At 34.5% G+C, this 18,053-nt stretch overlaps 1 protein-coding gene across 1 annotated transcript in view; it reads right to left on the bottom strand.

Moving 5' to 3' along the window:
* Positions 1 to 260: 260 nt before the first annotated feature.
* The window catches only part of C16H8orf34 (chromosome 16 C8orf34 homolog), a 371,062-nt gene continuing 353,269 nt past the window's right edge, over positions 261 to 18,053 (bottom strand). The window contains exons 13-14 of the mRNA XM_046642279.1: positions 3,700 to 3,759; positions 261 to 1,176 (exon numbers count right to left, since the gene is read on the bottom strand). Of these exons, the coding sequence (XP_046498235.1) occupies positions 1,169 to 1,176; positions 3,700 to 3,759 (68 nt within the window). The 3' untranslated portion in view covers positions 261 to 1,168. The remainder of the gene's footprint in view (positions 1,177 to 3,699; positions 3,760 to 18,053) is intronic.

Below are 18,053 nucleotides of genomic sequence, written 5' to 3'. Positions count from 1 at the left end.
GTTCCGTTCCTGGGTGTGGACCTACACCACTCCTCTGTCAGTGGCCATGCTGTGGCAGCGGCTCACATAGGAAAAGAAGAAGGTTGGCAACAGGTGATAGCTCAGCGTGAATCTTCCACAGCAAAAAACCCCAAAACCCAAAAAGCTATAACTTTTATGAAAGTTAGCCTTATGAGTTTCTTTGCATACAAAAATGTTAATGTAAGAAAATTTATTATATTATTTGATTTAGGAATATGACTTCATTCATACAATCAGAGTTTCGTTTATTCTTTAGCCATGTTCTAGCCTTTAATGTTTATTTCTTTGACAGTTATACAGGCAGTTTTATAATTTAACCATATGCCTTAAAGGTTCAGAAAGCAAACTTTGATTAAGACAAATAAGATAAAACAGACAAAAGAGATACTCAAGAGATTTACTTAGACCCATTCACTTAGCATCAGTTTGCATTACACATTCCAAAAGCGAGCATATATCAAATTTAAAATGGTTAATCATAATTGGGTTCAATAATTGGATAACTGGTCAAACAATTTTCATTGCATATGCTTTGGGGCATGCATTTCATTCCTTATTGATCTGCTTTATTGAATTAACATCAATTGTTTTGATGGGAACAGGGAAGACAATCGGAGGAAGAAACAGTGGTGGAGAATATGTCTCTTGCTGATGTGCAAAACACGTATGGCAGGTGATGATACCAAACAGTTGACTCGTAGAGAGACCTAAATGGCACATCTTGGCACATGTGGGTAAGTATAATGTTTGTTAATCTAAAAAATGAGAAAATATTATAAAAATATAAGAGGTAGAAAACCCTAGACAAGTTAAAATACAGAAAAGTTTTAAGCAAAGTTATTTGGATCAGGCAATATTTAACATATCAAATAGTAATCTTAATAACTAGGTATAAAGTAATCTAAACCCAGGACACTAACCATGTCAAAAAGCAGCATCCTAACCACCCTGGAATCTTTTGCCAGTTAGTGTTCTCTGATGACACACTTAGGCACCCCCTGGTTATAAGAGTACTTGTTTGTTACTGATATTATAAAAATAACCATTCTCTAAATGATTACACATGGTAAATAAAATTAGAACTATACATAAAGATTTGAATAATTGCAATTTCTTTAAGGACCACTTGCAACTTCTTCTGCCTGCTTCACAGACCTGTAGGGGAGAAACAGAACAAAAGAAAATGTGCTTAATGATAGGTCTATAGTGTAGCATATTTAAAAATATGATTAGGCCGGCAAGGGGAAATATCCATTCTCCTAGAATTCTTTATTTTATGTGTTTTTTCTGCTTTGTACCTTAGTTATATTTAATATTTCTGATTCACCCACTAGACCATGAACACTTTGAAAGAAGAAAAGCAATCCCCAAATTACTCTCAGGTCCTGAAAGAATCCTTTGCACATGCCATTTGCTCAATAAGTATTTGTTTGATGGAATAGAGGGAGAAGAGCAAGGGAGGAGGGGAGACAGGGAAGAAGGGAGTTTAGTTATCCTTGCACATACTTTTCCCTTTTCTGGAATGCTCTACTTATCCCAACCAACCCAAGCTAACTCCTTTACCTGACCAACTCCTGTACTCCTTTGGGTCTTAGCCTTAAGTACCATTTTCTCTGGGCCCTTTGATTACTTGTCAAGGTAGTATTCTCCTGCTGCATGCACTTATCTCACCCTAATGCTCACATAACAATAATCACCAGCATTTTCTGTCAATAATGTTCTTACATTGTGTTCAGAGTGTGACTTCATGATTTAGTAAGCTCGAGTCATCTACGATAGTGACATGTTATTCTCTGGCATAGTTCCTGATTCATTGTGGCCTTTATTAAATATGAATCACATGAATGATTTATTCATTTAGAGTTTTGAATTGAAGGACAATATATCTGTGTGTCATACAAAGAACACTTGAACGACTAAAGAAGAGAATCACACGATCTTTGTGTTCCTACAATGGTAGAGTTACTATGTGGAAGAGAGAGACAATTTTAGTCTGTGACACAAAAGGACAGAACCAGAAAGAAGGCAGCTATGAGGATTCAGATTTTGGAGCAAAATAAGAGAATAATTTCTTTTAAAGTAGGTTTTGAACATTTTTTACAATTTAAGGAACATATGTTTGTTTGTTTTTGTCACCAGGTTGTAAATTTCATCCCCAGGACTTATTTATTTTATAACTGGAAATTTGTACCTCTTGACCACCTTCACCCATTTTGCTCACTCCCACCTCTGGCAACCACCAATCTGTTCTCTGTATCTACGAGCTTGGTTTTTTTTTTAGATTCCACATATGAGATCATACAGTATTTGTCATTCTCTGTATGACATATTTCACTTAGTATAATGCCCTCAAGATTCATCCATGTTGTCGCAAACAGCAAGATTTCACTCTTTTTTATGGCTGAAAAATATGCAATTGTCTATGTATACCACATTTTCTTTATCCATTCATCCATCCACGGGCAATTAGGTTGTTTCCATGTCTTGGCTATTGTGAATAATGCTGTAGTGAACACAGCGGTGCAGATATCTTTTCAAGGTATTTTTGTTTGTAACTATCCAGACATTATTCTGCAGATGTAAATGAATGATTGTGTATGTGTCTATGCATTATATATAACCAAAAACGAATTATTTTTAATATACTGTCTTCTGACTCACTTTATGTAACAGCATTGTAAAAATGTTTCCACATCAGAGTATATATAGATATAGATAGATGGATCCAGTTAATGTTAGTATAAATACATGTATATATGCAGTTAATATAATAGATGCACAATATTCCATTATGTAGATTGCTGTAATTTTTTTAATCAATCTTCTTTTGTTGGTAATTAGTTTCTATTTTTTACATGTTTTCCATGTTTCATTATAAAACAGTTTCCATGTTTTATTATAAAACATGTGCAATGAACATACTAATACTCTGACAACTACACAGTGGTGCATTGCAGAAGTTATTTCTTTAGGTGATTTCTTAATATAGAATTACTGGGTCAATGAGCAATTAGAGCAGAACAAAATTGAATGAACGGCCACAGGAGGTAGTATATTTCCCATTCCTCAAGGTGCTCATGTAGAGGCTGGATGACCATTTGGTAGGGGTACTGCAGAGAAGAGACCAGCATTAGATGAGAAGAGAAGTAGATGGTTCTAAATTCCTTCTAATTTTGATATTCTGCCATTCTATGAGTGCTAAGGACAAATTCAACCCTTTGCTTCTCTCTGTGACACACTTGAGAGAAGATACTGTGAATTGCTTATCTTTATATATCCAGTTCATAGAATAGCCTCATGTCCATGGATGTGAAATTGTTCTGTGATGCTGTATCTCCAGGACATTTTTAATAGTGTCATAGAGCCCATGGTCTGCACAGTAGGGACATATGTTTTCGTCTCACATATATCTAAAAGTGATTTTCCTGCCAAGGAGAAGGGGTTTAAAATCCCCACCCCACTTCCTCAGCATACAATGCAGACTCAATGAAAAGCCTGAGAGCCACAGAACAGCACAAAAAGAAAAAGGAAACATTGTGTGGAATACTTGGAGGAAAATTTTCTTCTCATTATAGGTCATGAGGCTATGTATTAAAAAGAACAATCTGAACTTTGAGCAGTTGTAGATAGTACCCACAATTACCTGACATTGATATTAAGTACCCTGAACAAACATACCAGAGTAGACCAGTGTAGGACAAGAAGAGCACGGAACACAAAGAAGGAGATCAGCAGAACCTGCACAACGAAAGAAAAAGAGATAATACGCTGGACCAGGAAAAAATACCTATTAAACATAATTTCCTAGTGGTGAAACCAACATCTAGTGAAAATTAATGGAAACTGACATCAAAACTACATATCTAGTATATAGTGAGCTGCAATTACATTTAACTGTTCAATAGTGTGTATATTCTCATTCCATAATTCAGTCATTTTCAATTTAAACTTTTGCTGATTTTTGAATAAAATCTAGGGCAAAGTACACCTCCAGAGAGTGTTATGACTATATATGTGGACTGCAGGAAGATCCCATATAAATAGCATTCATAATTCTTATGTCCAGCATGCATTAGGCAGGAAAGTAATGATGTACAGACTGCTAGCCCACACAGCTTATGCAAGATCGGATATATAGATGTCATGGTATTGTGATGCTGTAACATATGTAATTTACTGTCACCATCCCAAAGTTATTGTGAGCTTTACACGAAGTTTTTCATATACATACACATACACCGTATTTATAATACTGGCACACAACATTACAGGTTGAATGTAATTCCTCTGAATGCATCCCCGAGGCAGAAGAGCAGTGCCTAGTGGGACAGAGGGACATGAGCATTTTAGTTTAAAAGAGTGGGAAATAAAACAGAAGATAAGAGCAGAAGAAATATAGGAATCAAGGGAGATAATGCAACTCCGCATTTCTTGAAAAGGAAGGAAAGAGATTAAGTCTAAGTTTTCCAAAGAAGATCTCGGAGTGCTAGTCCTGCAAGGTGTTAATATAGGTGGTCCACTAACAAATGGCTCTTGGGTCAAGGAAATTTGGACAACAACATTTCATATCTGCTTTTTGGCGGATCAAAAGACACCACAGCATATTAAAGGCTCTTAGAAATCTTACAATAAAGAAAATTATTTAATCTGATATTTATCAAAGTTATTTGCTAACAGATTTTTGTATAACATTTTTAAAGTTCTATAGACATCCATTGGTAAGTATTGCTTCAACTAGAGTGAATGAAGTATATCAATGCAACTGCTGCTTCACATAATTCAGCAGCAAAATAGAGAACGCATGGGTTTTGTACACAGATAGACCTGAGTTCAAATTCTAGCTTCGCCTCTTTCTATACACATGACCTTGAGCAAGTCAGCATCACTCAGCATCCTCCACAAAGGATGATTATAAGGGAATCACCTGTGGAAGTATCATTAAGTAGTGGGAATTTGACAGATTTACGTTATTCTAATTTAGATGAAGAGGAACTACAAAGAGCATGTGGATCGAAGGTGGTGATTGTGTATGGAAAGTGGATGCTGAATAACACTAGAGAACTTGGTATGTTTTTAGAAATCCAATACATAGAAGAATTTTGAATAAAATAATGATGCATTCAAGTTCAAGTGTTCTTTACCACCCAAAGATATTAAAGATGCTGGTGGGGGTCAGCCTCATGGCCAAGTGGTTAAGTTCGTGCACTCTGCTTCAGCAGCCCAGGGTTTCACCAGTTTGGATCCTGGGCAGAGACCTAGCACTGCTCACCAAGCCATGCTGAGGCAGCGTCCCACATAGCAGAGCCAGAAGGACCTACAACTAGAATATACAACTACAGACTGGGGGGCTTTGGGGAGAAGAAGAAAGAAAAAAACCCAGAAGATTGGCAACAGATGTTAGCTCAGGTGCCAATCTTAAAACAAAAAAGGGATGATGGCAAGAGAGCAGTTGAATTAATGCTCCATATTACTGGTTCTCAAATGTTAAGTGTATATTAGAATCAGCTGGAGAACCTTTCAAAACACAGATTCCTGGACTCCACCATTAGAGTTTCTGACTAAGTAGATGTAAAGTGGGCCCAAGGAAATTGCATTTCTTACAAGTTCCCAAGAGATGCTGATGCTGATGCTGCTGGTTTGTGGACCGCACTTTGAGTATCACTGTTCTATGTAGCATGGACTTTAGGGTGAAGGATGAAGCCAGCTGTGGTCTGAGATACTTGAAGAAAAAGGAGTAGTGAAGTGTCTGGGCAACAAAACAAGATTAAGTGTAGGTTTAGTAGGATGTAGAGAGTGTTAAGGGCAGGAAATTTGGGACAGAGAGCAGATTTTAGTAATCTAAGATTTTAGAGCTGGACCCTATTTCACGTTTGACAAGAAAAAAAGTACACTGCCTTAGAAGATCACTAGATTTGAGAAGGCCAAGGATATAAAATGGTAGGCCATTGGATCAATCACTGAAATGGGAGTTAAAATCTCCTAATCATCAGAGTTGTGGAAGAGGGAAAACAATGAGCCAATTGCACTCACGCTTCATGAAAGAACAGAAGTGACTGGTAGGATACAGTGACAAGGAAAGAAACACGACAGCAGGAGAAATGGCATAGGCCTAAAAAGGAGAATTTCAGGTAGGATGTTAATGCTATCTCATGGTGCTTGACACATGGAAAGAGAAAGAAGGAGCAACTTTTCTGGGGAAGGCTGAAAAAGAAGCAGTGTCTTCTTGGACCATTTAAAATAAGATAGAAAAGGAATGGAGAGTGTTCTTTGAATAGCATTGAGGGACAATCAGTTTGCAAATCATACTCCAGGTCCAAAGGCACAGTGGAAAGATCTGGAAATATATCAACAGTAGTTAAGAATACAAATACGTGAGATTTTATTTTGATAGGGGCAGTGGGGCAAGGCAGAGGGGCCAAGGAGAACAAAAATAAAAGACAGAATTAACTAATTTCAAGTTTCTGGACTGAACTTTGGCATAACATTGTTCTTGTATGGCAACTCACTTAAGTGTCCAGCTTTCCACTGCCTCCCTCTGTGAAGCAGGACTATATACTGGGGAGATCCTGTTATTTCCCATACTCTTAGAAATGTAAGAAATGAAGCAGTTTTGGTGGGAGAAAGAACAAGCAAGCAAGAGAGTAGCCACAGAGTCTAGAAATAGAGATAATATTTTTGTTTAGGGACTAGAACTCTCTTCCTTTCTTCTTGAATGCTATAGGTACAGGTTTATCCAGTAGAAACAGCAACACAAATCACCCAAGGCAATGCATCACCAATGCGTGTATGGGCATTGATGTAAATGCTGTGTAAATGCACCATGTTCATTGCAACCCTGATTGAACTATCATTACTACAAAGGAACACCACATTGAACATGTGAAATGTCATTGAACATATCATGTTTTGTTCTGCATACCAATAAACCATTTATTATATGTATTTGTTTACGTCTCTAGACATTGTGGCCTCCCTAAATAATCAGAAGATGGAGACCCAATCTTGGCCACTTTTCAAGTGACCTTCAAAAGTCACTTAATCAATTCAAACTAAATTTACTCATTCATTCAGTGAATATTTATTAAGTAAATAAACAGTATATGTATAAATATTTAATAAATAAATATGCATTGAACACTTACAATATAAAACAGCATATTAAGACTAAATTTTCCTCAATAGGTTAATTTTTGGAATTAAATATGTGAAGGAACTTATAAACTATAAAGCCTTATATAACTAGTAGAAATTTTCTGAAAATTATTTAAAATGTTAACAGATGGATAATCCTTTGTGTCCTAATATGAAGGAGAAATTTATGTTTGAGAATATACAGAAAAGCTATGTTTTTGGTCTGAAGAATGTTCAATTATACGAAAGTTGATATACAGTTTTGGGATATTTAGTCAACATTTCAAAACAAGTCATTCTGAAGAAATTTTGGCAGCATGCTTTGAGCAGTTGTTCTATTTTTAATAGCTTACTATGGGACTGAAAACATGCCTAACGTAATTACTAAATGTTATTTATTTTATTCTGTCAAAATTTTAATTTTTATGTTTATCATATATGCCTCCCTTAATTTTCTGGATGACTTTGCCTGTAGATAATAATTTGGAGCACGGTGTAAATATAACTAAATCAAGTTGAAGTTTATATTAAAAGCAGATTTCCTACCCAAATGTATTACTGCTTGTTTCTTTATATGTCACTTTTCCTTATTTTCAAGTTTCGTGGTGTTTTCTTTATGATACAAACTCTTTCAGTGCTCAGTGAAAGAATTCCTTTCTTGATACCATCTATACGCATATTCCTGCCCCCTCCCTCCTTTTTTTAGCTTCTAGAGATGGAACGACAGTTCACGGTAGAACATACGGCCTCAGATTAAGTTAGAACGGAAATTGCACTTTTAATCATGTATCCTTGCAAAAGGATATTTAACAAATCTGAGTTTGTAAAATCAGAGTAATATCACCTACACATTAAGGAATTAAAAGAGATACTACATAGCACAAAACAACAAAAGTTTAATAAATGTCAGTCCTCTTCCATTTCCTCCTCTTTTAGAGACACATGTATTTCTATGAGCCTTAAAATGTCAATTACAATATGCTTTAAAGAGAAATGGAATGCTATAATGCTAAATATATCCCCCCAAACAGACTTTGTGGTTCTATTTCATGTTAGTCTATGTGACCATTTTCCCAATTTATTATTAAATTATACATCTATTAGAATATAAGGTAACTCTCTCAGTGAAAAATATTTATTAGTCCACATTTTTGAAATTCTGTGCTTAGAACACCTATTATCTTCATATATCCACTTTATTATGCCTACACAAATAGTTTCCTCAGCCACAATGCCTATCTAAGGCTAAGATTTCTTGCCATAGCTTAATAATAAATATTCCATTACCTCCTGAAAGACTATGCCAGGCAACTTTTAGCCTAGCTCAGACAATGGAAATATAGTATCTTCTGGAGGGAATAGTTTGTTCATTGATCTTATTCTTTACTTTGAGAAAAGTAAGCACTTAAGACTCAAGTAGGAAAAAAAAAAAGAAGAATGAACGAATAAGGTAGGTTGGGATCAATGATGGCACGGCTGCAGGTACCCCAATTGGTAGATGTGAGATGAACTCTTACTGCCTGGGAGAATATATAAGAGCACTGCATAAGACAACCACACCACTCGTGAGCCCTTCCAAGGGAGAGGTCTCTCTTTTTGCCCCAAATTTGGAGTGTAAAATCCTTCTCTCCTCCGCAGTGCTAAGGCATATTAGAGGCAGCAAGTTGAATGAAACAGCCATTGAATAATTAAGAAAAACAGAAAAATGAGCTGTAGCTTCACAAATGAAAAGAGAAATAATTCCTGGTTGTAAGTAAAAGGCAGAAAGTATTCCGCAGACAACCTTGGAGGAGAGCATTCCTCTTAATCTCCATGTGGTTAATCTATCTGCGATACTTAAAATCTGAGAATTAAGCAGCTGCAGATGCTTCTGAGTGTGAGCTCTTTCTGTGCAATTTAGTAGCCTGGGGACTACCAGCAAGAAGAAGGACTTTAGATGAGCAGCCAGATTCCTAGTTTTTTCCCACTCCATCACAGCTTCTAGAAAGAAGAAATTAGCCTCCCACTGAGATAATTAAATGACTCATGTGTAGCATCACAATAAAAAAGTGAGTCCATTAGTAAATTGCCATGAGAAACCAGCAAGCGTCTGGGAACAAATTCCATGCAAGAGTGAAAAAACAATGCCATTAATAATTCTATCAGTAAAGGTAAATAGAAACCTAATTATAAGCAAGTAACAGAAGTCTTTGTGGTATAGAAGATAAATTAATATTGTCATTATCTTTTTTTGCATAAATAGAAACCATTTTACATGACACACGCTTACCCTAAAAGTAAAAACTTAGAATTAACTAATATTTACCAAGTACATATGATATGTCTGGCAGAAATTAAAGCCAAGAAAAATTTAATATTTTCTTACTCTAAACAAAATGCAATAATCCAAAAATGTGCTGATTCTGCCCAAATTTATTGATATATATTTGCAGTGAGAAATTTACCAGTAATTATTGGGTAAATTATTCATACAAAGCAGCCCACCAAAAACACAATAGTTGGATAAAATATTTTTAAAAGCCTGTGTAAAGACATCAGAGACCTATAAAAACAATAAGGTATTATATGGGCATATCCAGGAAAATAAGGAAATAAACAGAAATGAGCATGGAATTTGGGGACAAGCTTTCTCTAAAGGTATCTATCAGTTACATAAAAAACTCCTGAGAGGCTTACAACCTAAAGAAGGATTGCAAAAGATTCCCAGGCTGGCAGGACAAAAATTGGAGCTCCAGTCTTACTGGGAAAGGTGACCTAAATAAATTCCCTAGGTTTTGGGTTGCTACACTGACAGGCCACACTGGAGGAGTAAGGGCAAAATGGAAATGTACCAGCCCTCTCAATGAATAAAGCCCAACATAAAAATCTTCTCTTTTTTTATTGAATTCAAGTAATCTAGGATTGCTAGTACTCCAGCACTTCTTCCAGAAGCAAAGTAAAATCCTCTCTGGAAGAAGTTAACATTGTCCTAGGCCTCAAATTATCTTTGCAATTTTTCATACACAATTTTAACACTTAATCAAAAATAAGCAGACATACATGGTGACAAGACCACATGAGCAAAAACCAAGAAAACACAACAGAGAATAGAAACAGATCCACAAGGAGTCAGATGAGGGACTTATCAAACATGGACTTTAAAATAATTATGCTTAATAGGAAAATGAAAGACAATATTTAGAACTTTTGGAAAGAACCAGAAACTGAAAAATGAACCCATGAAAATGCTAAAATAAAAAAAATACAATAACTGAAATCTTGAAGTCAATATATGTGTTAAACAGCAGATCTGATAGCATTAAAGGGAGAAATAACAAACTTGAACATAGATCAGAATAAAATATCCAGAGTGATGGACAGAGACAAACAGATGGAAAATGGACGTGGGGCACACATTGAATACAGATAGAATGTCTAACATATGCTAATAGGTAGCTGTGGTAATTTCAAAAAATAACGTCCAAACTCTTTTTTAACACTTTTCCCATCAGTTGGTAGAACCATGTCCCTTGACCTTGAATCTATAATCTGTGACTGCTTAGCCAAGAAAAGCAGTGGAAGTGGTGCAAGTTTCCAGACTCAGGTCTTCAGCAACAGAGAACTTCCACTTACTGTTTTTTGAGATACTCACTTTTATAAGCCAGATATAATAATGTGAGAAAGCCCACATATTCCCTGGAGAAATGCATGAGGAAAGGTCCACATAGAAAAAAATAAAGGTCTTTGACCTTCAGTCCTGAATGAGCTCTCAGCTAATAGCAACCACCAACATGCTAATCAGTGAGTTAGCCATCTTATAAGTGTATGCTCCAACCCCAGGTAAACCATCCAGCTGATGCTTCATGGAAAAGATTTCAGCCTTCTTTGTTGAGCCCTGTCCAAATTGCAGTATGTGACCAAAATGAGTGATTGTTGTTTTAAGCAACTAAAGTTTTGGGTGATTTGTTATGCAGCAATAGCTGACTAGAAAATAAGCCAAAAAAGACTTGAGAGAGAGAGAGAGAATATGGCACAATCCAAAGATGCCAAAGAAGTAAAAGCTATAGATTTAGAAGCATTTTCATCAGCCAAGTGTAATACAAAGAACCCAAGGTTAAGCTGAGAATAGCCACATTTACATATATCACAGTAAGCTGCAAAATTAAAAGACAAAGTGAAAATCTTAAAAACATTTGAAGAAGTAACAATGAACTGACAGGTGACTTCTCAACACGATGGTGTGATACCTTCCAAGTGTTGAAAGAAAAAAATTGTCTTGATTTTTATACCTAGCAAAAATATTCCTTAAGAATAAAGGAAAAATGAAGAAATTTCAAACAAAGATAATTCATCACCATCAATCACAAACTAAAATGAATATTAATTGGTGTTCTTTAGGCTGAATAAAGGTGATTCAAGTTGCAATCTCAGAGAGGTAAGAAGAATTGAATAGCAACAAATGGAGTAAAACTATAGGAAAATGTAAATGGATTTTCACAATATTTGACAATAATAATAATACCTATGGTGTTTAAAATACATAGGAAATTTAAATACATGGTAATACTAGAAAACAACTAAGGATGGAATTCTAAGTGAAAAGGATAAAAGGATCACTTAACATGAAGCTTTAATAAGTAAACAATACATGTTGCAATCTCAAGAGCAATCATTGAAAGAATATTAAGAGAGTATGTAAACTTCAAGTTAAAAGAGAATAAAAGAGCAATAAAAAAATCCAAATGAAGGCAAGAAGGGGAGAAATGGGAACATAACATAGTGGGAAAATTGAAGTATAAAGATAGTATATTCAAACCTGACTATAACAGTAAGTATATTACATATAAAATGACTAAATGAGTTAAATAAAAAAGATTGCTAAAATTGATTTTTAAAAAACCCACAACCTAATTATATGTTGTTTTGAAGAGACTTACCTGATACATGCGAATGCAAAAAGTTTGAAAAGTTAGAGAATAGAAAAACATATACCACACAAACACTAACCAAAAGAAAGCCAACATGGCAATAGGAATACTAAAGAACATAACTTTAAGGCAAAATAAACAGACAGGGAAAAGGAGGAATATTTTCTAATGATAAAAGATTCAATTCACCAGGAAGATACAATTCTAAATTTGTTTACACCAAACAGCATCAAAATTTATAAAGCAAGAATTAACATAAGTAAAAGAGAAACAGTCAAATCCATAGTCACAGTAGGACGTTTCAACACATCTTTTGGTAACTGATAGAACAACATAAAAAAAAATAATAATAATAATTCAGGAAGAATATGGAAGATTTGACCAACACAATCAACCAACTCTACCTAATGAACACATAAGGAAAACTCCACCCAAAACCCACAAAATACAGATTACCCATTTTTTTAAAGCACTTTGTGCTTCTAAATATTTGTTCAAACTGGCTATACCCTGGGTCATTAAGCAAGTCTCAACACATTTCAAATGATTTAAACCACCAATACAGAGCTTATTCTTCGACCAAACGAATGCAGGATGAAAATAAAGCTGGACTTAGAGGAAACGTTTAAACCTTAACCCCTATATCAGAAAAGAAGAAAAGCTAAAGATCAGTAAGGCAAGCATTCATCTTGTGCCACATATCTTCTATCGTCCTGCCAGATATACTCTTTGTTTTCAACATCCAACTCTTTGTCCCAGGTAACCGAGGTTCACGATATATATCAATAGAGCTCCCAGGTCCTCTACTTATAGTTAGGATTTGCTAATAGGGAGCCTCAGCTAAGACTGGGGGAATGGAGGAGGATAAATTCATCTTGCTTGGTTCCTTCCCTCATCTTAACCTGGTTTTGTTCCTTAATTGAAAGCCATTGTTCTTCATGAAGCAGCTGACTCTACATGACTCTTTCTCCCTTCACTTTGGATTTTGGTAACTGCTTCCTCATATTGTCCCTTCAGGCAAGCGTCTTCAACTGCTATTGGCTTCAAATTATTGCTGTATTCCTTGTGATGTCTTTCACTTACATCTTTGTTAACAGTCCTTTGTAAACCCTCCTTGAATTATTCTGAATAAACTATTTGCTGTTAGGATACTGACGAATATACATCTAAAATGTAAGAAGAAAAAGAACAGAAGATAAATCCCAGAGGAAGTAGACAGAAATAAAATATATAAATAGTAAATCAATGAAATAAAAAACAAACATACAATGTAGAGGACCAGCAGGCTAAAAGTTGGTTTATTTGAAAGACCAATAAAATCTATAAACTTCTGACCAAGATAAAAGGAGAGAAGGCACAAATAATCAATATCTAGAATAAAAAAGAGACATCTCTATAGAACTGGAACTCATTTTAAAAGCAATAAGAGCACATTATAAACACTTTATGCATTTGAAAATTCAAACAAAATGAGCAAATATCTGGAAACATACAACTTATCAAAACTGATACAAAAGGAAATAGAAAATCTGAGTATTTGTATAACTTGTTAAAGTTAAATTGCAGAATGCAATGCACTAACTTTTGAAAATTAGTCCACGGAATTAACCAAACTAACATAATAAATGAGAAAAACTGATATAAAAATGCATTAAAATGTTTGATAAATTTTGACATCCATTCATGATTAAAAAAAACAACGGATTTAGAATGTAAGAAAATTTTCTTAATCTAAAAAAAGTATATATACCAAAAAACCTACAGCAAATATCATACTTAATGGTGCAACCTTGAAAGCTGTCCTTTGTAGATGAGGAATGAGACAACAATTTCCACCGTAACCAAGATATTCTAAGCCTTAGTGTTCAAAATGCATTAATATATTGTTAAATATGCAGAAAAGCGCGGAAATGCTTACCTATAAGATAATGGCTTTTTGCAGATAGTGGTGAGTGAACAAGAGAGCAGATTCTAGGGCTATTTCTTAAACTGGATGGTGTGTCATGGGTGTTTACTTTGTCATTTATTTACTTAATTATACATTTATTTTTTGTAAAGTTCTGCATATGTATATTTCACAATTTAAAAAAATAGTATTAAAAATGTTCCTTATTTTCTAATAGTTTGCAACAATTGTTTTGTCACTTACGAAAATGTATTAAAAATGTTTCTATGTCTAGAATTTTGTTTTGGTAGTTCATGAAAGGTTCATTCCGTCAACTGGCAATTGTTTTCTTGAAAATCATCGATAAGATCCTCAATTTATCTGCAGTGGCACTGAATCTAGCTTCAGAAATAATTGCAATCTAACAAAAACATCTTCTTTGACTCCATTCCAAAATCAAATTTCCTCAGTTTTGTCAAAGCATTTTCTCACTTAAAATCCAATGTATTGAAACTTCACAATTAAGAACAGAATTTTCTGTCTTCAAACTTTTGCAATTGTTTCATACATGTTCATCTTTTTCCCCACAATTAAAATAAAATGACCTTGAGGACAGAGACCGGATCTTACATATTCTGTGCTTTTCATAGTATCGTGGCTAGAGAGTTAATACCTACGTACTAAATAATATGCTTCTACAAATCAAATCAGATGCAAGAATTTTAGAAATATCCTTTAAGAAATATAATACTATTTTCATCAACCAATATATTAAAGCTAAAGTTACCCCTTCTTTAATTACACACAGAATTTAAGTTAAAAAATGCCTTGATATTTGGTAATTTGTCTAATAAATTTAAAAAATATGTCCCATGAATATTTATGAAGATGAATGCTCAAAGATATTCTTCACAGTATCATTTAGAAAAATAAAAACATTTGATATAACTGTATGTTCAACCATAGAAGAGTGACTAAATAGATTGTGGTACATCCAGATAATGAAGAACTATGCATTTACTTTAAAAATCATAAATATATATAATATATATTATAAATATTGGACAACATGGAAAATATTTAAAATGTAATGTTAAAGTCGTATTAGAAAACTGTACCCAGGATGCATATCATCACGTATTACTGTGTAGATGATTGAATAGATGATCTCAGGTGTGTACATGTGTGCGTACATGCCCGTATGTGAGAGAGACTGCACGTGAGAAATTTTTTATTCAATTTTGGGGGAAAAATCACCAAAATAATAACAGAAAACATCATCAAATGGTGATATTATGGGTTATTTTTGTTTTATTATTTTTCCAATTTTTGAAAGATTCTCCCTCCAAACCAAAGCATCACATCTCCTCTTTCTATCAGGTAGATTCAAGTTGAGTATTAAGTAAACGACATCAGACAAAACTAATGTACAGTAAGGTCTGAATATGAATTTGTGTGGACTTAATCCTAACAACACTATAGACTACATTTGTGAAAGAGGTTGCTGGTTAACAGAAGGGACCTAGGAACTGGTGACATTTTAGGCAGAATGACAATGGGAATAGAAAAGAACTTGGGCACCTTGAGGCAGACAGTTTTGGCTAACAAGGAAGTCCCATGACCCTATCAGACAGCAGAGATAGTAGCCTTAAATTCTGACCAAGGCAGGAGTGGAACGTAAACCAGTGAAGCAGGCTGGCGGGAGACATTAGAAAGTAGTAAGGGCTGTGGCAAACCGGCGGGGATGGACATCATCTAATGCTGCTATGAGGCTCAGGCTAATGGTTGCTGCGAGGGGATGCAAACCTCGTATTGCTACTTCTTTTGTTTTTCAAAGAAAAGAGTGTCTGGATTTTTTACTCGGTATCTCCTAACTTTTAAATGTTAGCTTAAGTTTATTTTTATGTTAAAATATTGTCCTAGCCAAATAAAGCATGTGTGCAGATAAATACAGCCCATAGCCTATTATTTCATAGTCTCTGGCCTTTAAATACTACTATATAGGGATAAACAAAGACTTCTTTGACAACATAGTGTTAGACGTGAAGTTGAACTCAGACATAGGCTTTTAACAAAAGCATTGTCATTCCAAAATAGCACAGTTTGTTCAAGAATTATACCTAAAATCAAGAATAAAATCTAAACAAGGAAAGAAAATGTATAAACACTGTCTCCTGGTCAATAAATTCCCCAAATATTCCTTCTCTGCATATACATTTATTTTTCAGCTAAAGATGCCTAATCTGAAGTCTTTCTTTTGGGTCTAAAACATGAACACCGAACCAAAAACAAAGCCAGGGAGAGCAGAAAAGCAGAATGTGCTAACCTCTGTAGAAGTTTTCTTTGTTCCTGACCGTTGATCAACTAACTCAGCTAACAGCTGTGAAAAGTAATTGTCACTCCTTTGGGTTTCAGTTTCCTCGCTTATAAAATTAAGGGCTTGGATGGACGGTATTAGAGATGTTTTCCATCTTTGAAATTTTATGTCTATTAGATTACCTATACAGTGAGAAGACAGTTACTCACACAAAATTTGCAATCGCTTTATAGGAAATGGTCATGCATGCTTTGTTTACTTCATTTTTTAATATAAATTGTACGTCCTTAAAGTGTAGAACCTGATGATTTGATATACATATACAGAGTGAAACGATTACTACAGTCAAGCTAATTAACATATCTCCTTACAGTTACCTTTTTTTTTTTTTTTGTACTGAGACGACCAGAAATCAATCTTAGCAAATTTCTAGTATTCATTATGGTATTATTCATCCTACATAACACCAACTATGAATCCTTTGACAAATATCTCCCTATTTCCCCAATTTCCCTGCTCCTGGTAACCACCACTCTACTCTTTGCTCTAGGTATTTGACCATTTTAGATTCCACCTACAAGTGAGACCAAGCAGTTTTTTTTCTTTCTGTGTCTGACTTATTTCACTTAGCATAATGTCCTCCAGGTTCATCCATGTTGCTGCACATGTCAAGATCTCCTTTTTTAAAGCTGATTATTATTCCATTGTATACATATACCTTTATCCTTTCATCCATTGACAGACACTTATGTTGTTCCATACACTGGCTACTGCGAATACTGCTTCAGTGAACACGGGAGCGTAGATATCTCTTCAAGATATTGACTTCATTTTCTTTGAGTATGTATCCAGAAGAGAAACTGTGGGTCATGTGATAGTTCTATTTTTAGTTTTTTGAGAAACATCCATACTGTTTTCCATAATTGTTATACCAATTTGCATTCCCACCAACAAAGTACAAGGCCTTCTTTTTTTTCCACATCCTCACCAACACTTATTATTTTTTTGGTAATAGTCATCCCAAGAGTTGAGAAGTGATATCTCATTGCATTTTTGATTCACATTTCCCTGATGATTAGTGATATTGAGCACCTTTTCATGTACTTGTTGGCCATTTGTGTGTCTTCTTTGGAAAAATGTCTACTGCCCATTTTTTAATTGGGTTATTTGGGGGTTTTTTTTTTTGCCATTGAGTTGTATGAGTTCCTTATATATTTTGTATATTAATCTCTTAACAGCTATGGTTTAATAAAATCTCTCAATAAAATGGGTATAAAGAAAATTTCTTCCACACAATTATGGATATTTATAGAAATCTCACAGATAATCAATGAAGAAAAACTAAAAGTGTTTCCTCTGAGATCCAGCACAAGGCAAGTATCTGCCCACTCTCACCACTTCTATTCAACATAGTACAGGAATACTAGCAAGAACAATCAGACAATAAAAAGAAATAAAAAGGCATCTAAGTCAGAAAAGAAGAAAAATTATCACTGTAGATGACATGATCCTATATGCAGAAAATCTGGAGACTTCACACTTACACAGAAACCTGTTAGAACTAATAAACAAATTCAGTAAAGTTGCAGGATACAAAAGCAACATATAAAAATCAGTTGCATTTCTTTACACCAGCAATGATCTATTTGAAAAGGAAATCAAGAAAACACTTCCATTTACAATAGTATCAGAAAAATGAAATACTTAGGAATAAATTTAACCAAAGAGATGAAAGATTTGTACATTGAAAACTATACAACATTGATGAAAGAACTTGAAGTCATAAATAAAT

Source organism: Equus quagga, chromosome 16 (genome assembly GCF_021613505.1).
Source record: "Equus quagga isolate Etosha38 chromosome 16, UCLA_HA_Equagga_1.0, whole genome shotgun sequence".
Taxonomy (NCBI): Eukaryota; Metazoa; Chordata; class Mammalia; order Perissodactyla; family Equidae; genus Equus; species Equus quagga.
The sequence above is the reverse complement of the archived record's forward strand: the minus strand, read 5'-3'. Positions and strand labels throughout refer to the sequence as shown.